Source organism: Oncorhynchus nerka, linkage group LG2 (assembly GCF_034236695.1).
Source record: "Oncorhynchus nerka isolate Pitt River linkage group LG2, Oner_Uvic_2.0, whole genome shotgun sequence".
NCBI lineage: Eukaryota > Metazoa > Chordata > Actinopteri > Salmoniformes > Salmonidae > Oncorhynchus > Oncorhynchus nerka.
Window position 1 is genome coordinate 71,002,897 of NC_088397.1, and position 25,831 is coordinate 71,028,727.

The 25,831-nt window shown below is 45.3% G+C and overlaps 1 protein-coding gene across 4 annotated transcripts; it reads left to right on the forward strand.

Annotated features, from left to right (window-relative positions):
* The first annotated feature begins 96 nt into the window (after positions 1–96).
* On the forward strand, positions 97–21,061 carry LOC115141385 (E3 ubiquitin-protein ligase NRDP1-like). Of its 4 annotated transcripts, none has more exons than XM_065002280.1 (8): positions 97–219; positions 651–781; positions 7,371–7,453; positions 8,710–8,825; positions 15,658–15,929; positions 16,250–16,385; positions 16,564–16,667; positions 17,208–21,061. In XM_065002280.1, the coding sequence occupies exons 1-8, from the start codon at positions 151–153 to the stop codon at positions 17,560–17,562; spliced, it is 1,266 nt and encodes a 421-aa protein (XP_064858352.1). In that variant the 5' UTR covers positions 97–150; the 3' UTR covers positions 17,563–21,061. The 4 variants fall into 4 exon arrangements, with proteins under 4 accessions (XP_064858352.1, XP_064858353.1, XP_029536047.1 ...); XM_065002281.1 differs by having other exon boundaries at positions 98–262; XM_065002282.1 differs by lacking the exon at positions 97–219 and adding an exon at positions 305–383.
* The last annotated feature ends 4,770 nt before the right edge of the window (positions 21,062–25,831 follow it).

Consider the following 25,831-nt stretch of genomic DNA (forward strand, 5'->3'; position numbering starts at 1 on the left):
CTATATAGGATGTGCTTTAGAGATAATCATGTGATAGGCCCTTTATCTGAGAAGGGACACTGAACGTACCGAAGATAGGTGGAGTCAACTGTCAATCAACGATTTGACAATTTGGTTGCTTAGCTGCAGGAGTGAGGGCTGGACGTGGAAATGTGGTCACGGGAATCAAGAAAAAAATGGATATCGTGCTGGCATGCTAACCCAAATACTGACGCAAACGTAATTTAAAATACCATTTAACCATTGATTGTTATATCAAGAGGTAACGTTTCTCAATTCGACGAAATATCACTAGCTTTGCTCTCTCTCTCTCTGTTTTCCTGTGTGATTCCACCTTGTTCCAGCCAGCTAAGCTGTACATTAGCTAGCTAACGTTTGTTCACGTAAGTTAGTCAGCTGTGGCTAACTTGCGTGCACACTGGCTCGTCAGATTTTCTAATTAGTATCCAATATGTATCTTTCATCTGTTTGCAGCTAGCCACATAGCTAGCGTTACGGTATTCCATTTGGAACAGTAATGATGAGTTACGTGTTTGAGTAGCAAACAGCGCTAACGTTAGTCATATCGTAAACTGGTTATAAAGTAAATTAAAGGGGCAGTAACTTTATTCATCCCAACAACGTTGCATAACGTTACTATTTTTCCCCAGACTCATTTTCCCAGGACATCATTACCTAGCTCCCAGGTTGCTCCTCTCCTTCCCATAATTCTGCCCCAGTGGTCCTTAATTTCAATGAGTAGGAGGGCTGTGGATTCTGGCCCAAGGAAGAAAAGACACCGGTAAGTGGACATTGAACACACATGTACAGGTACTGGGGGTGGCTGGTAGTCTAGCGTTTAGAGCCTGGGCCCATAATTGAAAGATTCCTAGTTCAAATCCCCGAGCAGTCTAGGTGTAAAATCTGTTGATCTGCCCTTGAGCAAGCTACTTAATCCTGATTGCTCCAGGGTTACTGTCAATAATGGCTGATTCCTAGTTGTGACCATAAATACCCTGTAATTTGACCTTTTGATCATTGATTACTATAAAGTCAGTGTTTTGGTTGTATTGTCCATATTCATTGAGAATGTTGGGCTTTTACTTGTTGTTTTAATCCATGCTCCAACTCATTGGAGTACCATTTGATAGATCCAGGTAGTTATTTCAAAGTGCACTCATACCCAAGACGTATCCACACCATAAATGTTCATACTACCGCTAGTCTTAGTCAAAAATAAAACCCACTTGCACTATAGTGGGTAAGTGTCTTTATAGTTAGTCTTGACTCTTCATAAACAGTGGCTATCTCAAAGTGAAATCACATCAGAGAAATGGTGTGCAGTAGATTCTGTGTATTAATGACAAGCCCTTTGCTTTCAATTCTGAAAGACTTCTCATCTCAGCGTCTAGCCCAGAGTTTCTAGATCCTAGTGGAACTTTTCCCACATCCAAGCCTATATCTGTAATCGATAGACTGTTCTGATTTGGAAGTCGTCATTTGCATCGCCGAGCAGTGTCCAAGAAGGAATGTGTCTGTCTGTCAGGAGCTCACTGAGGCAGGAAACTCTGAGGGCCCAGAATATTTTATACAATGTTGCAAGTTTGTTAGCTAGAGCTTCAGGCCAGACAGAGTTGATATAATGTTTCAAGTTCCTTGCAGACAGGCCATGTGTAGCCAATGTGATTTTATATATATTTTTTAATTATCAGGCTATTTTCTACCTGAGAGCTGCAGTGTTTTTATTTGTTGGCTTAATGTAGGCTATTTTTACATATTGGCAATGGCAATAGAAGTTACTTTTAGGTTTGTATATTTTTAATTTAGATATAATGTTGATTAACCACATGACATTGATTTTTGAGATGAAGACTTTATTATAAATGAAACTGTTCCACGAGAATGTGCATATAAAACTCATAACTGGCGCACAGATCGGTAAAAATGGTACGACAACCTGGCACTCCAAATGGAAAAGGTTGCTGACCGTTGGTGTAGCCTTTTATTGGCAACTTCAGGAGCTTAATGGGCAGAAACTGCGAAGGCCAGCAGCAGTGGGAGGTGGAGGGTCAGGAACAGTTTAAAAAAAAATTGGTTAGACTATATTGATCTATGGTTTCCTTTTTAGCAATTTGAGTGTCTTCATTTTTAATCGCAGTGCTTAAAGCATCAGATGAGCTCAGTTGCCTACATATAGTTGATTTTATTCAAACAGGGTGTGTCTATATATGGAAAAATTCACGTTTAAAATTTTTGACCAATCGATTTCTCGAAAAGAACAGACAACTCAGTCGACCAAGTTTTTTTTTTTTTTTTTTTTTTTTTTTGTCAAGGACAGCCCTAATCCCTTTGCCATTCCTAAATCATGCAACCTGGTTATACTGTATGTCCATGATATCTAAACCAAAGGATTTCCAAGATTTCCTTTCCTAGTTTGTCGGGCTTGCCAGACATTACGTTAGTCACTGACTCTCAAATCAAATTTATTTGTCACATACACATGGTTAGCAGATGTTAATGCGAGTGTAGCGAAATGCTTGTGCTTCTAGTTCCGACAATGCAGTAATAACCAACGAGTAATCTAACCTAACAATTCCTAAACTACTACCTTATACACACAAGTGTAAGGGGATAAAGAATATGTACATAAAGATATATGAATGAGTGATGGTACAGAACGGCATAGGCAAGATGTAGTAGATGGTATCGAGTACAGTATATACAGTGGGGAGAACAAGTATTTGACACATTGCCGATTATGCAGGTTTTCCTACTTACAAAGCATGTAGAGGTCTGTCTTTTTTTATCATAGGTACACTTCAACTGTGAGAGATGGAATCTAAAACAAAAATCCAGAAAATCAGGTTTGATTTTTAAGTAATTAATTTGCATTTTATTTTATGACATAAGTATTTGATCACCTACCAACCAGTAAGAATTCCGGCTCTCACAGACCTGTTAGTTTTTCTTTAAGGACCCCTCCTGTTCTCCACTCATTACCTGTATTAACTGCACCTGTTTGAACTCGTTATCTGTATAAAAGACACCTGTCCACACATTCAATCAAACAGACTCCAACCTCTCCACAGTGGCCAAGATCAGAGAGGGTGTAAGGAAATCAGGGATAAAATTGTAGACCTGCACAAGGCTGGGACGGGTTACAGGATAATAGGCAAGCTGCTTGGTGAGAAGGCAACAACTATTGGCGCAATTATTAGAAAATAGAAGAAGTTCAAGATGACGGTCAATCACCCTCTGTCTGGGGCTCCATGCAAGATCTCACCTCGTGGGGCATCAATGATCATGAGGAAGGTGAGGGATCATCCCAGAACTACACAGCAGGACCTGGTCAATGACCTGAAGAGAGCTGGGACCACAGTCTCAAAGAAAACCATTAGTAACACACTACGCCGTCATGGATTAAAATCCTGCAGCGCAGGCAAGGTCCCCCTGCTCAAGCCAGCGCATGTCCAGGCCCGTCTAAAGTTTGCCGATGATCCATAGGAGGAATGGGAGAAGGTCTTCTGGTCTGATGAGACAAAAATAGAGCCTTTTGGTCTAAACTCCACTCGCCGTCTTTGGAGGAAGAAGGATGAGTACAACCCCAAGAACACCATCCCAACTGTGAAGCATGGAGGTGGAAACATCATTCTTTGGGGATGCTTTTCTGCAAAGGGGACAGGATGACTGCACCGTATTGAGGGGAGGATGGATGGGGCCATGTATCGCAAGATCTTTGCCAACAACCTCCTTCCCTCAGTAAGAGCATTGAAGATGGGCCGACCCGAAACACACAGCCAGGGCAACTAAGGATTGGCTCCGTAAGAAGCATCTCAATGTCCTGGAGTGGCCTAGCCAGTCTCCATACCTGAACCAATGGAACATCTTTGGAGGGAGCGGAAAGTCCGTATTGCCCAGCGACAGCCCCGAAACCTGAAGGATTTGGAGAAGGTCTGTATGGAGGAGTGGGCCAAAATCCCTGCTGCAGTGTGTACAAACCTGGTCAAGAACTACAGGAAACGTATGATCTCTGTAATTGCAAACAAAGGTTTCTGTACCAAATATTAAGTTCTGCTTTTCTGATGTATCAAATACTTATGTCATGCAATAAAATGCAAATTAATTACTTAAAAATCATACAATGTGAAACATCAGCCAGGAAGCATAGGAACTGAGAAGTGGTCTGTGGTCACCACCTGCAGAACCACTCCTTTATTGGGGGTGTCTTGCTAATTGCCTATAATTTCCACCTGTTGTCTATTCCATTTGCACAACAGCATGTGAAATTTGTCAATCAGTGTTGCTTCCTAGTGGACAGTTTGATTTCACAGAAGTGTGATTGACTTGGAGTTACATTGTGTTGTTTAAGTGTTCCCTTTATTTTTTTGAGCAGTGTATTTTACATCAATTCCCATTATTAAAGTGGCTGAAGTTGAGTCAGTGTGTTGGCAGCAGCCACTCAATGTTTGTGTTGGGTGTTTAACAGTCTGATGGCCTTGAGATAGAAACTGTTTTTCAGAGTCTCGGTTCCTGCTTTGATGCACCTGTACTGACCTCGCCTTCTGGATGATAGCGGGGTGAACAGGCAGTGGCTCGGGTGGTTGTTGTCCTTGATGATCTTTATGGCCTTCCTGTGACATCGGGGGGTGTAAGTGTCCTGGAGGGCAGGTAGTTTGCCCCTGGTGATGCATTGTGCAGACCTCACTACCCTCTGGAGAGCCTTACGGTTGTGGGCGGAGTAGTTGCCGTACCAGGCGGTGATACAGCCCGACAGGATGCTCTCGATTGTGCATCTGTAGAAGTTTGGGAGTGCTTTTGGTGACAAGCCGAATTTCTTCAGCCTCCTGAGGTTGAAGAATCGCTGCTGCACCTTCTTCACAACGCCGACTGTGTGAGTGGACCAATTCAGTTTGTCTGTGATGTGTACGCCGAGGAACTTAACTTACTACCCTCTCCACTACTGTCCCATCGATGTGGATAGGGGGGGTGCTCCCTCTGCTGTTTCCTGAAGTCCACAATCATCTCCTTTGTTTTGTTGACGTTGAGTGTGAGGTTATTTTCCTGACACCACACTCCGAGGGCCCTCACCTCCTCCCTGTAGGCCGTCTCGTCGTTGTTGGTAATCAAGCCTACCACTGTAGTGTCGTCCGCAAACTTGATGATTGAGTTGGAGGCGTGCATGGCCATGCAGTCGTGGGTGAACAGGGAGTACAGGAGAGGGCTGAGAACGCACCCTTGTGGGGCCCCAGTGTTGAGGATCAGCGGGGTGGAGATGTTGTTACCTACCCTCACCACCTGGGGGAGGCCCGTCTGGAAGTCCAGTACCCAGTCGCACAGGGCGGGATCGAGACCCAGGGTCTCGAGCTTGATGACGAGTTTGGAGGGTACTGTGGTGTTAAATGCTGAGTTGTTGTCGATGAACAGCATTCTCACATAGGTATTCATCTTGTCCAGATGGGTTAGGGCAGTGTGGTTGAGATTGCATCGTCTGTGGACCTATTTGGGTGGTAAGCAAATTGGAGTGGGTCTAGGGTGTCAGGTAGGGTGGCGGTGATATGGTCCTTGACTAGTCTCTCAAAGCACTTAATGATTAATGATTAATGACGGAAGTGAGTGCTACGGGGCGGTAGTCGTTTAGCTCAATTACCTTCGCTTTCTTGGGAACAGGGACAATGGTGGCCCTCTTGAAGCACGTGGGAACAGCAGACTGGGATAAGGATTGATTGAATATGTCCGTAAACACACCAGCCAGCTGGTCTGCGCATGCACTGAGGACGCGGCTGGAGATGCCGTCTGGGCCTGCAGCCTTGCGAGGGTTAACACGTTTATATGTTTTACTCACGTCGGCTGCAGTGAAGGAGAGTCCACATGTTTTGGTTGCGGGCCGTGTCAGTGGCACTGTATTGTTCTCAAAGCTGGCAAAAAAGTTATTTAGTCTGCCTGGGAGCAAGACATCCTGGTCCGTGACGGGGCTGGTTTTCTTTTTGTAATCCGTGATTGGGGCGGCAGGGCAGCCTAGTGGTTAGAGCGTTGGACTAGTAACCGGAAGGTTGCAAGTTCAAACCCCCAAGCTGACAAGGTACAAATCTGTCGTTCTGCCCCTGAACAGGCAGTTAACCCACTGTTCCTAGGCCGTCATTGAAAATAAGAATTTGTTCTTAACCGACTTGCCTAGTTAAATAAAGGTCAAATAAAAAAATAAAAAAATTGGCTGTAGACCCTGCCACATACCTCTTGTGTCTGAGCCGTTGAAATTGCGACTCTACTTTGTCTCTATACTGACGCTTAGCTTGTTTGATTGCCTTGCGGAGGGAATAGCTACACTGTTTGTATTCGGTCATGTTTCCGGACACCTTGCCCTGGTTAAAAGCAGTGGTTCACGCTTTCAGTTTCACGCGAATGCTGCCATCAATCCACGGTTTCTAGTTTGGGAAGTTTTAATCGTTGCTATGGGAACGACATCTTCAATACACTTTCTAATGAACTCGCTCACCGAATCAGCGTATTCGTCAATGTTGTTGTTGGACGCAGTGCAGAACATATCCCAGTCCACGTGATGGAAGCAGTCTTTGAGCGTGGAATCAGATTGGTCGGACCAGCGTTGAACAGACCTTAGTGCGGGAGCTTCTTGTTTTAGTCTCTGTCTATAGGCAGGGCGCAACAAAATGGAGTTGTGGTCAGCTTTTCCGAAAGGAGGGCGGGGGAGGGCCTTATATGCGTTGCGGAAGTTAGAATAGCAATGATCCAAATTTTTACCAGCCCTGGTTGAGCAATCTATATGCTGATACAATTTAGGGAGTCTTGTTTTCAGATTAGCCTTGTTAAAATCCCCAGCTTCAATGAATGCAGCCTCAGGATATGTGGTTTCCAGTTTGCAAAGAGTCAAATTAAGTTTGTTCAGAGCCATCGATGTGTCTGCTTTGGGGGGAATATATACAGCTGTGATTATAATCGAAGAGAATTCCCTTGGTAGATAATGCGATCAACATTTGATTGTGAGGAATTCTAAATCAGGTGAACAGAAGGACTTGAGTTCCTGTATGTTGTTGTGACCACACCACATCTCGTAAGCATAAGGCATACGCCCCCGCCCCTCTTCTTACCAGAAAGATGTTTGTTTCTGTCGGCGCGATGCGTGAAGAAACCAGCTGGCTGCACCAATTCCGTTAGCGTCTCTCGAGTGAGCCATGTTTCCGTGAAGCGAAGAATGTTAGTCTCTGATGTCCCTCTGGAATGCTACCCTTGCTCGGATTTCATCAACCTTGTTGTCAAGAGACTGGACATTGGCGAGAAGTATGTTAGGGAGTGGTGCGCGATGTGCCCTTCTCCGGAGCCTGACCAGAAGACCGCTACGTTTCCCTCTTTTACGACGTCTTTGTTTTGGGTCGCAGGCTGGGATCCATTCTGTTGTCCTGGGTGGAAGGCAGAACACAGGATCCGCTTCGGGAAAGTCATATTCCTGGTCGTACTGATGGTGAGTTGACGTTGCTCTTATATTCAGTAGTTCTTCCCGACTGTATGTAATGAAACCTAAGATTACCTGGGGTACCAATGTAAGAAATAACACGTAAAAAAACAAAAAACTGCATAGTTTCCTAGGAACGCGAAGCGAGGCGGCCATCTCTTGTCAGTCAGTGTAGCCTACCGAATCGCATTGGTGAGAGCTGTTCATTTGGCTTCCTAATTTGTATAGGCTACTGGTAGGCCTAGGATTTGGGGGTCAATTATCTGCAGATAAATTATGAAAACATTTGATGAAGATTGTGAATCATCACTGCAGGAACAATAGGTAGTGGAGAGCCTAATTCTGGTGTAAATATGATAATTGGGGCCCTCACGGAATCCAGGCATTAAAACGGAATTCAACAATATTCAACAATGTATTGATCTTAATAAACTACATTTATTGAAAATGATTTAATCTGTCCAAATGTATCATAAGACATCAACAGAATGCATCAGTGATTTCTTATTTCCTGCAACTTTCTGAAGAGGCAACAAGAATACCCCTGTCTGTGTGTGTGATGCACGTCTACCACGTTGTGTAGCCGTTAAGGATGATGATAATTAAAACGGTCGTCTGGAGACTTCCTCAATTAAATGTTAACTACTAAGTAGACTATGCATACCTGGCAGAATGATATCATGACTATTTTCATCAATCCAGTGGGTATTTGTTTTGCACACTCTACCATCACAAAAACACCAGGAAACAAAAGCCTATTTAATCTATTTTGAATTCAGGCTGTAACACAGCAAAATGTGGAATAAGTCAATGCACTGTATATACAGGTTGTTTATTTTGAACATGATTGAGAACTAAGCGATAAGATATCGACCCTACTGTTACGCTTGTTTACACTGAGCTGCACTGAAGTCGGAAGGCAATCATGGGTACATGAAGACACCTTCTCGATGGAGCAGTGTGGATAAAGGTACAATTTGGATAACAGTGGCATATCCCATCCCTGCACTGACGTACGTTTTCCAATCAATATCTTGCGCCGGCTCCACAGTGTCTTAATGTAACCTTGATTGCGTTTCGACCCCAGTGCAGCTTCATGTAAACAAGGGTAACGGTAGGGAAGATATGTTCTGGCAAATTGAAATCTATACTTTTTTCTTTGAGGGTGTTCCATGTCGTTTTATAATCCTGCACGTGGGTTGGCATGTAGGTTGTCATGTTGGTTTGTACTCTGTAGGCTTACCATTTCCTCACCTGTGTTGCAGGTTGTAGTTGGATCTGGGGATGTGCCATGGGCTACGACGTTACCCGGTTCCAGGGGGAAGTGGATGAAGACCTGCTGTGCCCCATCTGCAGTGGAGTCCTGGAGGAGCCCGTGCAGGTCAGTGACGTGCACATCTGTACCATTTCAGCCATTGGAGAAGCAGTGCATTTCAATGTTTTAAAAAATCAGTGCTGCCTCAGTCACTGAAAAATAAGGAATTGTCAGCGTGTTGTGAATTCAGTTCCATTTCAGTCAAATAGGATCCAGTTCTTGTCAACACGTTGACCACACACATGCTGTTCGATTTGTCGTAGAGAAAGGCGAAAAAAGGACATTTCAGTCCTGTAGGCCGTGCGCAGGCCATTTATTTTGTGATGCTAAAAGGATGGTTATCATCTTGTCTGAAGTGCTCTTGCTGATGAGCTGTTCTTGCATTTCTATATACATTATATCACTAGACTTGTAATTTAATTCTCTATGATGAAGCTCCATTGATGAAGATCCAATGCTTGTATGGGGGGGTGGGAGCAATAACAGACACATGAGAATGGGCTAAATCGTGTCTTGGCCAGGAAGGGTATGGGCAGAGAGAGGAGAGCTTACAGGATAATTGACTTTTAGAGGGATGCAGTGACAGCAATGGGAGAGGACAGAAGAAGGAAATATGGAGAGATGAGCTCTGAAGGAAGGTTTGTCCATTCTTGTTCTAGATGAATGAGAAGAGCCTTATGTTTGTAATGGTGTGTAAAGATGGTGTAGGTAATCAGGATAGAAGTGAGTGGCGATGCTTAGTCCTGTTAATGTAAATAAAGCATAAGGTTGCTAACATAACAATCTCCCAAATCGAGACTAACCATGAGATGAGTAGCTTTAAATAGACACACTTGAAGAGGATGGCATTGTTTTCCTACATGTTTGCCCTTGGGGCAAATGGTTGCTGGATTGTGCTTTTTATAGTACAAAACACTTTTTCCAGCCTAGGGATTGGTCAATTGGTGTTATTAGTGTTCTTTGTTTTGCACTGTGTTTAGGAGGGAGTGATTGCATCTGTGTCTGTGGGCACATGTGTTGGTAGGTTAATTCAGCAAGGAGCTAGTGTGACTGTTCAGCGTCACTTCCAGTCAATGTAGCCTATGCATTCAGAGCTGTCCTTGGACTTTGTGCAGAATTCTGGCAGCAGTACAGGAATGTGGACATAGTATACTGAGAGAGAGAGAGGGAAGAATTGGAATTCAGTTTGCTTGCATCTGCACTCAGCTGTGTGATGATAATTTATACTCCCTCTGGGGCCCCAGTGTGAATCAGCAGCTTTGCAGCACAAAACCCCACTGAGATGGGAAGAACTAGGACTGTGTCTGTAATGGCACCCTATTCCCTATAATGCACTACTTTTGACCAGGGCCTTGGTCAAAAGTAGTGCAGTATATAGGGAATAGGATGCCATTTGCAACCTACCCAGGGACTGCATGAGGAACAGAGGGCAAGAAGGTTCAGTATCTGGGGGATTCATTGCTACCAGTAGCTTTCTTCCTGACACACCCAGGAACTGCAGTGGGAATGGCAATTGTAGCCAGCAGAAACTAGCCGGCCCGTCGATAGCTTAGCATCGCGCACTGATGTCATCAGTACGGTCACCCCTGCGTTGATGAGCACTTCACCCACAGCAGAACTGCTATGCTTCATGCTCTCTGCCTCAGGTTATGGCTGGGCAATATATCGAATTCATTCAAATGTATGGTTTTGCACGGTATTCCAAAGGCTTGTATTGCAAGAATTATGTTTTTATTTATGAAAATGTCCGTTTGTTCTCATGTTTTCTTTTTGGTCTCGTCTCCTCCACTCTTTCTGTGCTGTGTGCACCTTCCCATTTACTTACGCACACACACACAACAAGCCCCTCCCTCTGCCACTTACAACAATAACAAAGAGGAGCGATCGCTTCCTCCTCTGTGACCAGCAGTTTCAACTCGCTATTTGCATTTGAGATTTGGTCCAACAGAATGGGTCATATGGACACCGAAACACATGGAGACGTTATTTGACTGTAAGAAAGAAGTGAACATTTCTAAAGATATCCTTTTTATGTTTATAACAGGAGTATCAATGAACACTTAGTTTGTTGCGCGTGCATTGCTGTACCACTTACCACTACCATTAACTCGTTCTCATTCTGAGAAATAAGGTGGGCCACTTGATTTCAGCATCTGAACAAAGTGAAGAGGCCAGCATGCTGTTTAAACAGTTAGAGATGGACAGAAGGGTGCGTTCATAACAACTCAACTATTCTACCTTGTTAGCTAGCAAATAGATCCAGGTTGGCTAGACTTAAAACAAAGATTACCTGGCAACTCACTAGCATGTGGGCTTGAGATTGTTTGAGACCTGTTTTAATTTTCTATAATGCCTGCTACAAGAAGTTAGTCATTATTGGTGAATGCGCATAATTCATGGTTCTGGTTAAATTTGTAACAAAAATATATTTTCAGATCAGTGATTATTGCAAAAAGCTTTTTATTATTTTTTTATTATTTTTATTAAATAATGTAATTATTAGTGGGTCTTACGGTTGTGGAAGGCTTACATTTAGTCTAGAAATAATTTCACACGCCCTGCATTCATTCATTATTGTTGACTGTTTTAAATGCAGTGTATTTTACCTTTTTTAATTGTACAACAAAGCTTGCTCTGAGTGTACAAGACATTAGGAACACCTTCCTAATATTACATTTACATTACATTTAAGTCATTTAGCAGACGCTCTTATCCAGAGCGACTTACAAATTGGTGCATTCACCTTATGACATCCAGTGGAACAGCCACTTTACAATAGTGCATCTAAATCTTTTAAGGAGGGGGTGAGAAGGATTACTTTATCCTATCCTAGGTATTCCTTAAAGAGGTGGGGTTTCCGGTGTCTCCGGAAGGTGGTGATTGACTCCGCTGTCCTGGCGTCGTGAGGGAGTTTGTTCCACCATTGGGGGGCCAGAGCAGCGAACAGTTTTGACTGGGCTGAGCGGGAACTGTACTTCTTCAGTGGTAGGGAGGCGAGCAGGCCAGAGGTGGATGAACGCAGTGCCCTTGTTTGGGTGTAGGGCCTGATCAGAGCCTGGAGGTACTGAGGTGCCGTTCCCCTCACAGCTCCGTAGGCAAGCACCATGGTCTTGTAGCGGATGCGAGCTTCAACTGGAAGCCAGTGGAGAGAGCGGAGGAGCGGGGTGACGTGAGAGAACTTGGGAAGGTTGAACACCAGGCGGGCTGCGGTGTTCTGGATGAGTTGTAGGGGTTTAATGGCACAGGCAGGGAGCCCAGCCAACAGCGAGTTGCAGTAATCCAGACGGGAGATGACAAGTGCCTGGATTAGGACCTGCGCCGCTTCCTGTGTGAGGCAGGGTCGTACTCTGCGGATGTTGTAGAGCATGAACCTACAGGAACGGGCCACCGCCTTGATGTTGTTTGAGAACGACAGGGTGTTGTCCAGGATCACGCCAAGGTTCTTAGCGCTCTGGGAGGAGGACACAATGGAGTTGTCAACCGTGATGGCGAGATCATGGAACGGGCAGTCCTTCCCCAGGAGGAAGAGCAGCTCCGTCTTGCCGAGGTTCAGCTTGAGGTGGTGATCCGTCATCCACACTGATATGTCTGCCAGACATGCAGAGATGCGATTCGCCACCTGGTCATCAGAAGGGGGAAAGGAGAAGATTAATTGTGTGTCGTCTGCATAGCAATGATAGGAGAGACCATGTGAGGTTATGACAGAGCCAAGTGACTTGGTGTATAGCGAGAATAGGAGAGGGCCTAGAACAGAGCCCTGGGGGACACCAGTGGTGAGAGCGCTTGGTGAGGAGACAGATTCTCGCCACGCCACCTGGTAGGAGCGACCTGTCAGGTAGGACGCAATCCAAGCGTGGGCCGCGCCGGAGATGCCCAACTCGGAGAGGGTGGAGAGGAGGATCTGATGGTTCACAGTATCAAAGGCAGCCGATAGGTCTAGAAGGATGAGAGCAGAGGAGAGAGAGTTAGCTTTAGCAGTGCGGAGCGCCTCCGTGATACAGAGAAGAGCAGTCTCAGTTGAATGACTAGTCTTGAAACCTGACTGATTTGGATCAAGAAGGTCATTCTGAGAGAGATAGCGGGAGAGCTGGCCAAGGACGGCACGTTCAAGAGTTTTGGAGAGAAAAGAAAGAAGGGATACTGGTCTGTAGTTGTTGACATCGGAGGGATCGAGTGTAGGTTTTTCAGAAGGGGTGCAACTCTCGCTCTCTTGAAGACGGAAGGGACGTAGCCAGCGGTCAGGGATGAGTTGATGAGCGAGGTGAGGTAAGGGAGAAGGTCACCGGAGATGGTCTGGAGAAGAGAGGAGGGGATAGGGTCAAGCGGGCAGGTTGTTGGGCGGCCGGCCGTCACAAGACGCGAGATGTCATCTGGAGAGAGAGGGAGAAAGAGGTCAGAGCACAGGGTAGGGCAGTGTGAGCAGAACCAGCGGTGTCGTTTGACTTAGCAAACGAGGATCGGATGTCGTCGACCTTCTTTTCAAAATGGTTGACGAAGTCATCTGCAGAGAGGGAGGAGGGGGGGGGAGGGGAGGAGGATTCAAGAGGGAGGAGAAGGTGGCAAAGAGCTTCCTAGGGTTAGAGGCAGATGCTTGGAATTTAGAGTGGTAGAAAGTGGCTTTAGCAGCAGAGACAGAGGAGGAAAATGTAGAGAGGAGGGAGTGAAAGGATGCCAGGTCCGCAGGGAGGCGAGTTTTCCTCCATTTCCGCTCGGCTGCCCGGAGCCCTGTTCTGTGAGCTCGCAATGAGTCGTCGAGCCACGGAGCGGGAGGGGAGGACCGAGCCGGCCTGGAGGATAGGGGACATAGAGAGTCAAAGGATGCAGAAAGGGAGGAGAGGAGGGTTGAGGAGGCAGAATCAGGAGATAGGTTGGAGAAGGTTTGAGCAGAGGGAAGAGATGATAGGATGGAAGAGGAGAGAGTAGCGGGGGAGAGAGAGCGAAGGTTGGGACGGCGCGATACCATCCGAGTAGGGGCAGTGTGGGAAGTGTTGGATGAGAGGGAAAAGGATACAAGGTAGTGGTCGGAGACTTGGAGGGGAGTTGCAATGAGGTTAGTGGAAGAACAGCATCTAGTAAAGATGAGGTCGAGCGTATTGCCTGCCTTGTGAGTAGGGGGGGAAGGTGAGAGGGTGAGGTCAAAAGAGGAGAGGAGTGGAAAGGAGGCAGAGAGGAATGAGTCAAAGGTAGACGTGGGGAGGTTAAAGTCGCCCAGAACAGTGAGAGGTGAGCCGTCCTCAGGAAAGGAGCTTATCAAGGCATCAAGCTCATTGATGAACTCTCCGAGGGGACCTGGAGGGCGATAAATGATAAGGATGTTAAGCTTGAAAGGGCTGGTAACTGTGACAGCATGGAATTCAAAGGAGGCGATAGACAGATGGGTAAGGGGAGAAAGAGAGAATGACCACTTGGGAGAGATGAGGATCCCGGTGCCACCACCCCGCTGACCAGAAGCTCTCGGGGTGGGCGGACGAAGAGAGAGCAGTAGGAGTAGCAGTGTTATCTGTGGTGATCCATGTTTCCGTCAGTGCCAAGAAGTCGAGGGACTGGAGGGATGCATAGGCTGAGATGAACTCTGCCTTGTTGGCCGCAGATCGGCAGTTCCAGAGGCTACCGGAGACCTGGAACTCCACGTGGGTCGTGCGCGCTGGGACCACCAGATTAGGGTGGCCGCGGCCACGCGGTGTGGAGCGTTTGTATGGTCTGTGCAGAGAGGAGAGAACAGGGATAGACAGACACATAGTTGACAGGCTACAGAAGAGGCTACGCTAATGCAAAGGAGATTGGAATGACAAGTGGACTACACGTCTCGAATGTTCAGAAAGTTAAGCTTACGTAGCAAGAATCTTATTGACTAAAATGATTAAAATGATACAGTACTGCTGAAGTAGGCTAGCTGGCAGTGGCTGCGTTGTTGACTTTGTAGGCTAGCTGGCAGTGGCTGCGTTGTTGACACTACACTAATCAAGTCGTTCCGTTGAGTGTAATAATTTCTACAGTGCTGCTATTCAGGGGCTAGCTGGCTAGCTAGCAGTGTTGATTACGTTACGTTGCGTTAAAAGAACGACAATAGCTGGCTAGCTAACCTAGAAAATCGCTCTAGACTACACAATTATCTTTGATACAAAGACGGCTATGTAGCTAGCTATGTAATATTGAATTGCACCCCCTTTTGCCCACAGAACAGTCACAATTCATCGGCCGTGGACTCTACAAGGTGTCAAACATTCCCCAGGAATGCTGGCCCATGTTGACTCCAAAGCTTCCCACAGTTGTGTAAAGTTGGCGGGGTGTCCTTTGTGTGGTGGACCATTCTTAGTCCACACGGAAAACTGTTGAGCGTGAAAAACCTAGCGGTGTTGCAGTTCTTGACACACTCAAACCGGAGCGCCTGGCACCTATTACTATACCCCTTTCAATGGCACTTAAATCTTTTGTGTTGTCCATTCTTTCTCAATTGTCTCAAGCCTTTAAAATCCATCTTTAACGTGTCTCCTCCTCTCCTTCATCTACGCTGATTGAAGTGGATTTAACAAGTGACATCAATAAGGGATCATAGACTGACCAGGTGAATCAAGGTGAAAGCTATGTCATGGAAAGGACAGGTTATTTTTTTGTACACCCAGTGTATTCCGTGAATCGCCCATAAGTTTGAAAAAATCGAGATATGATTTTTAGGCAATATCGCCCAACCCTACCTCTAGTCATTCCAATAATTTGACATTTGAATCGGAATGTCTCTCTCTGTCAAAACATGTTTTTAACAGAAAAATTGTCATATTATACATTTTATATTGTCAACTGAAAATCTATTTCTAACAACACAGTGCTTTTTCACCGGAGTGGGTCTTTGTTTGCTGTCCCTTTCTTCCTACGTGTGTGACACTCCTTCCATCCTTAGGCCCCTCACTGCGAGCACGCCTTCTGCAATGCCTGCATCACCCAGTGGTTCTCCCAGCAGCAGATATGCCCCGTGGACCGCAGCGTGGTGACGCTGGCCCACCTGCGCCCCGTGCCCCGCATCATGCGCAACATGCTGTCCAAGCTGCAGATCACCTGCGACAACGCTGGCTTCGGTTGCACCGCCGTGCTGCGCCTCGACCAGCTGCAGTCGCACCTCAGGGACTGCCAGCACAACCCCAAGAGGCCCTTCCAGTGCGAGCAGGGCTGCGGGTGAGTGGGGTTGGCTCCAACAAAGGGGTTCCTCAAGGCTCTATTTTAGAGCATGTTTTGCTAATCCTTTATATAAATTATGTAGGCAAAGCTGTTTAACTGTAAACTTCATCTATATGAGGGAGTATGAGCACAACCCCAAGAGTGGCGCAAGAATCGGATTGGGAAAGTCTGCTGTAGGCGAGTGGTGCTAGGACAGTAGCTCTGGGTTAGTGGGTCAACAGGGCTGTGAGGGTAGGGTATTGACTAAAGGTTGTAGTTTACTGGGGCTGTAGGTGAGTCGGCTGAGCAGCTGTTATGTCCTCCCTACGTCCCTTCAGACTGGAGATGCCTAAAGACGAGGTGTCCAGCCACAACTGCATCAAACACCTGCGCAGCGTGGTGCAGCAACAGCAGGGCAAGGTCACCGACCTGGACAAGACTGCTGCTGAACACAAGCACCAGCTAGCAGAGCAGGTCTGCGTGTGTGTCTGCAGTTATATGTGTGTGTGCGTCAGGGTGTATTTGTGTATGTGTGGGTAAGTGTATGTATGTTTTCACGCGTGTGTGTCATTGCTTGTACATCCGAGTGTTTGTGTGATGTTGCGGCAGCGTGGTCTGCAAGCCCAGTGTGATGTCTCCTCCCTGCCTCCAGAAACGGGACATCCAGCTGTTGAAGGCATACATGAGAGCCATCCGCAGTGCCAACCCAAACCTGCAGAACCTCGAAGAGACCATTGAGTACAATGAGATCCTGGAGTGAGTGGATTATTAAGCACTGTGGTGCAATACTCAATTGCACAGAACACTTTACAATCAGACAGTTTAACTTACTACTCTGCATCATTTTCCACCTTTTTTTAGGCATAATTCATTTAAGTGATAATTATAGAGCTGGGTGATATAGACAAAAATCCTTATCGTAATAAATTGTTTGAATTGATGCGATAACGATAAATGTAACAATAAGTTTATAACATTAATGTGCACCAGTTTTAGTTTTTCTTCCCTTTAAAATATTTCTAGCTATTAGTTTGATGGTTGTGGTATCCAACTTATTTCATTTCAAACTTCACATTTATCAAGTATAGGATACTTATTGTAATGAATAATATCAGCAAAAGGCCTGTGATAAGTGTTCTGTATGGTCGGTGTTGATCACTTCCGGTTTATCGTCCCATTTCTATATGATTATAATAACTACGTATTAGGACACATCTAGTTGTTATTACATGATTGAAATAGCCATCATAATATCGCAGTCCCCCCTCTCATCCTCTCCTCAACTTCCCCTCCTAGGTGGGTGAACTCCCTCCAGCCAGTGCGCGTCACCCGCTGGGGCGGCATGATCTCGACACCGGACGCTGTCCTCCAGGCGGTCATCAAGCGCTCACTCATTGACAGTGGCTGCCCGCCTTCCATCATCAACGACCTGATCGAGAACGCCCACGAGAGGAACTGGCCCGCCGGCCTGGCCACGCTGGAGACGCGGCAGATGAACCGGCGCTACTATGAGAATTACGTGGCCAAGCGTATCCCCGGGAAACAAGCAGTGGTGGTGATGGCCTGTGAGAACCAGCATATGGGTGAGGACATGATCCTGGAGCCAGGCCTGGTCATGATCTTCGCCCACGGGGTGGAGGAGATACTATGACCCGGCTGAGGGTGGTGGAGAGCAGAGGGGAGACTTCTGACTGACCTGAACTGAGTAGAGGAGGGAGCAGGGGATGCTGTAACACTACGGTTGCATCCCAAATGGTACCCTGTTCCTTATGGGCCCTGTTCAAAAGTAGTGCACTATAAAGGGAATAGGGTGCCTATAAGATAGTAAGAGGAGGGGAAAAGCCAATGACAAAGCGGGGATTAGGGAGATATGACACCGTCACCAGTAGATTGGTATAGGGCAGGAGGTTGGCAACAGGTGGCCCACGAGCCAAAACCAGCCTTCAAGTGTTTAGTTTTTTTGGCCCCCTAAAGCTTTTAGCAATTTTGGGGGGATTTTATGGTTTTAGGTCCAAAAAATACTAAAATCACCAGGAATTCAGCTAAAAATCTGTTGAATTTAGGAAATCTGTACAACTATTCCCACTAATAAAAAAGAGAGCTGTGATCGTGTCTCAATCAGTCGTGGCCAAAAGTTTTGAGAATGACACAAATATTAATTTCCACAAAGTTTGCTGCTTCAGTGTCTTTAGATATTTTTCTCAGATGTTACTATGGAATACTGAAGTATAACTACAAGCATTTCATAAGTGTCCAAGGCTTTTATTGACAATTACATGAAGTTGATGCAAAGAGTCAATATTTGTAGTGTTGACCCTTCTTTTTCAAGACCTCTGCAATCCACCCTGGCATGCTGTCAATTAACTTCTGGGCCACATCCTGACTGATGACAGCCCATTCTTGCATAATCAATGCTCTCTGTATCTATTTCCATGGCACTCTCTCTCCTCCCTGGGCTCAGAAATGTGGATTATTTCCTGTTCAGGAGAAGGAATGCATGCTTGGATTGGTTAAGTGAATCCTATTGGATGTGCTCTGCTGTATGTGAGCCCCGGTATGCACATAGATGCGGGGGGTGCTGAGCGTAAATGCAGTGTGTTTAATCACATTTTGGGGGGAAGGACCAATTTACATTTTCCATCATTACAGTATCACATTTAATATGGTATCACCTTCCCCTTTGTCGACAACAGACCTTGTTCATCCTTGCGATGCGGAGCTAATCAGGAATGCCTTTGTTCATCCTCGGGACGCAGAGCTAATCAGGAATGCCCTTGTTCATCCTCGGGATGCAGAGCTAATCAGGAATGCCCTTGTTCATCCTCGGGATGCGGAGCTAATCAGGAATGTCACTTCTGGTAGGAGTAGTAGATGGACAGTGAAGACTTGGAACTTTCTTTTGGTTTGAGTTTCACACCTTGTGTTTTTTGTGATGTTATTGTTGTATATGATTTGTCTGAGTTAGAGTCCTGTGTTTGAACTGTTTTTCTTATGATATTTATGTAGTTGGTTTGAAATGGGTCCAATTTGTATGAAAATAATGACTCAGGCTACCAAAGCATTTATGTACAAAATAACATCAGCCAAAAGCCTGTTCTGTTTTATTTTATTATTTAGGTTTTGTTTATTTTAATCGTTGTCAAATAGCATGTCACTAACACATCACTGTATATCATGTATCTTATCCTAATATTGTGTTCAGTCATACATGAACTACTTCCCTGTGGCTTTGCTGATTTGTAATATTTTTCCCAGATGAGGTTAGGTGATTTGTGACCCTGAATCCATCACTACAATTAGCAAAGCTTTTACTCCTAACAGTTTGGACTATTCTGGTTTAGATTTTCTGTATAGTGATAGCCTTTTGTGGCATTTTTTCATTTGATTGTGTAACTTCTTAGTTTGAGAACAAAACTATTTGGTTTTACTTCCATCCACCAAATAATGAACAAGTTCACACACTTTACCTCTGCTGATTCATTACATTAGTCTAAATTCAATTCCTGGGGTGACTGAATAAAAATGGACACAAACATGAATACACTTGTATTGAACTCGGAGGAAGCGTTTGAAGCTAACCAATATCTAGACTGCCCTCTACAATCCTCTTAAGATCTACGTTGAAACTGGAACCTAGTCTTAATTGGCTTCCTCTCTCTATATGGCTGTCTCTCTTTGCTCTGTCAGTTAGGTGCCTTGATATACTTCCATGTATAGGATTCAAACTCACTTCCTGAAAGGCTGTGTCGCACCAAGTATAAATCTCAAACCATTTCCTTCATTGGTTAAGACCGATATTGAACTCTTCTTTTGGATCCCTAAATCAAAGGCTAGTGAAGTGATTTGAAGCAATGGGTTAGTGAGATAAGATCACTAAGTAGCTTGTCTAGAGCAGAGGTACAAACACAGCACTCCAAGACTTGCGTTTCAGATTCTTGCTTTTATTCTTTATAGTGTTGTGACTTGCATCTGTGCAGCTTCAGTTTGAATAGAAGGGTTCTGTTGTGTCTTCCTAGAGGATGGATGATTTACAATACTGTACTTGAAACAAAAAGGTCAGAATGTTGATGAAACTTCCAAATAATTGATGAAGGATTAGTGGCTAGAACCTCCATTTTACTATTCAGAAATGTAGAAGGCAGTGAGAGACAGGACAAATATTTATTTTGATGTTAAACTGAAATCTAGGATGTATTCACTAGGAACAAAACGGAAGGGACGAACCTGAACTTACCCAGTAAGAAATGCTGGTTTTCGTTGCAAAATGTTTTGCTACAGTTTGATGGTGTGGACTAATACACTCCTGTAGTCAGGAACTGGGCTGCATTCAATACGGGGGGAAATGGTGTGTAACATTCAATTAAATGGAAACGGTGCTGTTTTTTTCAACGACCAGTTGAAAAAACGGGGAGCGATTGGGTTGGGGAACTCAGTCAGCATGGCCTCTGCCCTTTTAAATACGTCACTCATTGCTTCATGGGGTGGCAGGGTAGCCTAGTGGTTAGAGCATTGGACTAGTAACCGAAAGGTTGCAAGATCGAATCCCCGAGCTGACAAGGTACAAATCTGTCATTCTGCCCCTAAACAAGGCAGTTAACCCACTGTTCCTAGGCCGTCATTGAAAATAAGAATTTGTTCTTAACTGACTTGCCTAGTTAAATAGAATAAAAAAGTCACACCCTACCAATCAGAGCAAACGTACATCAAAGTTGGCTCAAGAAAGTAGAAGGTTTTCGGATCCGTGTCGTTCAGGACAAACCGTCACACACCGTAGCAAACGTTTAATCGAACTGAAAGTACCCCTGATATTTTAAATTGGCTTTGGGCTGCACCTGTCTTTACCTTTTTTGCTTATTCATGTGAACTAGTGTGTTACTGTGATGATGCCATACTGACTTGATAATAATACCAGACAACTGGGTTAGAATTACACATTTATTGTAAATAGTTCATCATCGTATATCAATATTCACATACTGATGCACTTCCATTTCAGTATCTATCCATAGTTTTATTTTGTGAGATATGTTTTCATTAAAAGCAGATAAGAATTCCTGGTGGTTTGGATTGTTGTATTGTGTTAATTTGTTTTATAACAAAATTACACTTTATTTCCAAATACAAGGGGAAATCTTCCCCAATGAAAAACATTGCATTGTAATGGCCTAAACCATGTCTCAACTTGTTCATGTATTGATGAGGAAATATTCTACCTGCTGTGCCCTGAGAAGCTACATTGTATCCTTTCTAACCTATCCACTCTTTTTGAGGACAGTGATTCTGTGGCTCTTGTATTTTTAATCTGGAGTATTCTGTCAGTTATCCTTTGTCAAAAGACAAATTCAACTGTAAAAAGGGCCTCCTGTCCCAATGGATTACTTTAACCACTTATCGCATAAATATATACTTAGGAACTGTCCTATATTGTCACCAAGGTGGTGCTAGTGTAACTTGTTGCAAGCTGGCGGCAAACCTCTCCCCACCCACTAAATCCATTTATGTAAGGCCCTAATACACTAAAAACATCTACTCACTTAGGACGGCTACGCTACTGCTATGGCCACGTAACTTCACCCATGTTCGGCTGAATTCTGCTGTGAACACAGGATTTCTTTCAGGTCCACTTGTCACCATTTCCATCTATTAGGACTTACTTCAAGGTATTTATGCTAAGTAAGTAATTGATTAATCTCCACCTGTAATCAAATGTGGACTAGTGAAAGAGCTATGACCACCTGCCGATAACACACAATGTGTAGGCTATGGTGCCTATCTAACACGACGCCTTGGACTTGTTTGACTAACAAGGTTAGAACTGATTTTGGACACTAACCTACAGTGTAATTTGATGTTCCAAAACGAGTTAATAATGGTGATGGGTAGGCTGTTATTAATACTCATGTAAGTATTATTCCCTTATAATTACTGTGTTATGCCTGTTTAAATGTGTATACAATTCACTTATAAGTCAGTTGAAGAATGTATCCATTTTTATTTTCTCAAAGTTTGTATAAATATTTGTTGGAACAATGGCTTACATAGAACACAATAGAGTCTGAATCTAAGGGCGTCTTTACACTACACTACTTTGACGACACAAACTAGGTCCAAGAGATACTTATGGTAGTGTAAAGAGACTGATCTACACTGAACAGAAATGTAAACGCAACGTAAAGTGTTGGTCTCATGTTTCATGAGCTGAAATAAAAGATCCCAGAAATCTTTCAATACGCACAAAAAGAGTATTTCTGTTTTTTGTTTAAATTGCACAAATACATCGCTGTTAGTGAGCATTTCTCATTTGCCTAGATAATCCATCCACCTGACAGGTGTAGCATATCAAGAAGCTGATTAAACAGCATGATCATTACACAGGTGCACCTTGTGCTTGGACTATAAAGGACCACTCTCTAAATTGTGCAGTTTCATCACACAATACAATGCCTCAGATGTCTCAAGTTCTGACTGCAAGAATGTCCACCAGAGCTGTTGCCAGAGAATTTAATGTTAATTTCTCAACCATAAGCCACCTTGTGTGATTGTGATCAGCTGTTGTATGGTTGTGGGCAGTAGTTCTGTGGTTGTGTTCAGTAGTTGAGGTTTTGGTCAGTAGTTGTGTGGTTGTGGTCAGAAGTTGTGTGGTTGTGGTCAGAAGTTGTGTGGTTGTAGTCAGAAGTTGTGTGGTTGTTGCCAGTAGCTGTGGTCAGAAGTTTTGTGGTTATGGTCAGTAGTTTTGATCAGAAATCGTGGTTCTGGTCAGATATTCTGGTCTGTAGCTGTGGTCAGTAGTTTTGTAGTTTTTGTTTGTGGCCAGTAGTTGTGATCAGTAGTTGTCAGTACACGGACAGAACTTGTTCGTATAGAACAATTTGGGTTCCCAATCTCTCCAAAAGAATGTAGTGATCGATGGTGTCAAAAGCAGCACTAAGGTCTAGGAGCACGAAGACTGATGCAGAGCCTCGGTCTGACGCCATTAAAAGGTAATTTACCACCTTCACAAGTGCAGTCTCAGTGCTATGATGTGGTCTAAAACCAGACTGAAGCGTTTCGTATGCATTGTACATATTCAGGAAGGCTGTGAGTTGCTGTGCAACAGCTTTTTCTAAAATTGAGAGGAATGGGAGATTCGATATAGGCCGATAGGTTTTTATATTTTCTGGGTCAAGGTTTGGCTTTGTCAACTGAGGCTATGTTACTGCCACTTTTAGTGAGTTTGGTACACATCCGGTGGATAGAGATATGTTTATTATGTTCAACATAGGAGGGCCAAGCACAGGAAGCAGCTCTTTCAGTAGTTTAGTTGGAATAGGGTCTAGTATGCAGCTTGAAGGTTTAGAGTCCATGATTATTTTCATCAATGTGTCAAGAGATATAGTACTAAAACACTTGTCTCCCTTGATCTTAGGTCCTGGCAGAGTTGTGCAGACTCAGTACAACTGAGCTTTGGAGGAGTACGCAGATTTAAAGAGCAGTCCGTAATTTGCTTTCTAATGATCATGATCTTTTCCTCAAAGAAGTTCATGAATTTATCACTGCTGAAGTGAAAGCCATCTTCTCTTGGGGAATGCTGCTTTTTAGTTAGCTTTGCGACAGTATTAACAATTACATTTTGGATTGTTCTTATTTTCCTCAATTAAGTTGGAAAAATATAATGATCGAGCAGCAGTGAGGGCTCGTCGATACTGCACGGTACCGTCTTTCCAAACTAGTCGGAAGACTTCCAGTTTGGTGTAGCACCATTTCCGTTCCAATTTTCTGGAAGAGTGCTTCAGAGCTTGTGTATTTTCTGTATACCAGGGAGCTAGTTTCTTATGACAAATGTTTCTTTTTTTTAGGGGTGCGACAGCATCTAGGGTATTACGCAAGGTTAAATTGAGTTTCTCAGTTAGGTGGTTAACTGATTTTTGTACTATGACATGCTTGGGTAGGCCAAGGGAGTCTGGAAGGGCATCTAGGAATCTTTGGGTTGTCCGAGAATTTATAGCACAACTTTTGATGATCCTTGGTATTGGGATTCTCCTTGCTTCAGCGACACAATCCCCTCATCAACTTGTCTACTGGTGCCATCATGGGCTGGAGTCTGTTCTGCCACGCCCAGTATCTGAAGTCAGCGCAACCTGCCCCTGGACATCTTCCTGGGGGCTCGCTCGGAAGGTTCCCCAGACCTCTCCACTATTCCCGCGGAGTATCAGGACCTTTGGGAGGGGTTCAACAACGCCCGGCCCACTTCGCTTCCGCCGCACCGACCATATGACTGCTGGATTGACCTTCTCCCTAGCTCCACTCCGCCCCGGTGACAACTGTACTGCAGGATTTATATGTCCTTTGTCCTTTCCCGCCGGCACAGGGTTCTTATTTGTGAAGAAGAAGGACAAGACCCTGTACCCGTGCATCGACTACCGGGGACTCAATGACATAACGGTGAAGAACTGTGCGAATACGGGAGGGGGATGAGTGGAAGACCGCCTTCAACATGGCCAGCAGCCATTACGAGTATTTGGGCATGCCATTTGGCCTCACCAACACCCCTGCTGTGTTCCAGACTCTGGTAAATTATGTTCCCCGCGACATATTTAACCGGTTCATCTACATCGATTACATCCTCGTCTTCTCCGGCTCCCCCCAAGAACATGCCCCACGTCCAACAGGTTCTTCAACGCCTCCTGGAGAACCAGCTGTTTGTTATGGCAGAGAAGTGTGAGTTCCATCGCTCCACCATCCCCTTTCTGGGGTACATCATCTCCGCTGGGAGTGTCCAGAGGGATCCCGGGAAGGTGAGAGCGGTGGTGGATTGGCCCCAGCCTTTCGTCCAGGGTGCAGCTGCAACTTTTCCTGGGGTTCGCCAACTTCTATTGCCGCTTCATCCGGGGTTACAGCACCCTGGCTTCCCCTGTCAACACTCACTTCTCCCAAGGCTGCTGACCGGGTGTTCCGGGACCTCAAACACCGCTTCACCACTGCTCCCATCCTGGTTCATGCTGACTCTTCCCATCAGTTCGTGATGGAGGCCGATGTGTCGAATGTAGGATTGGGGAAGGTCCTGTCACAGCGTTCTGCCCTGGACCTGAAGCTACATCCCTGCGCCTTCTCCCATCGCCTCAACATCATGGAGAAAAACTACGATGTGGGAAATCGTGAGCTTCTCGCAGTGAAGATGGCTTTGGAGGAATGGAGACACTGGCTGGAAGGGGCAGAACATGCATTCATCGTATGGACCAACCACAAACAGCCCAGCTCATGGTGCAGCACGTCTTCCGGATCCATGGACTGCCCATGGACATGGTCTCCGAACAGAGCCCTCAGTTCTCGTCCCGGGTTCTGGAAGGCGTTCTGCACCCTCATTGGGTCGTCGGCCAGCCTGTCCTCTGGGTTCAACCCCCAGTCCAATGGCCAGTCGGAGCAAGCCAACCAGGACCTTGAGACAACTTTGCACTGCCTGGTCTCCGCCAACCCCACCACCTGGAGCCAGCAGCTTGTGTGGGTGGAGTACACAACCCTTCCCTGCTCTGCCACGGGCCTATCACCCTTTGAATGTTCCCCGGGGTATCAGCCCCTGCTCTTCACCGAGCAGGAGGTAGAGGCGTACCTTCTGCCCAGATGTTTGTCCACCGCTGTCGTCGTACCCGGAGGAGAGCCAGGTCGGCCCTCCTCAAGACCACCTCCAGGTATCAACGACAAGCGGATCGCCATCAGACTCCGGCATCGTCTCGGGCAGAAGGTATGGCTATCCACCCGGGATCTGCCCCTCCGGGTGGAATCCCGCAATCTCTCCCCCTGTTTTTTTTGGCCCGTTTCCCATCTCAAAACGATTAGTCCCTCTGCTGTTCATCTTCTGTTTCCCCGTACCCTTTGTATAAACCCCACCTTTCATGTGTCCCAAGTTAAACCCATGTCTCCACAGCCCTTTGTCTACTGTTTCC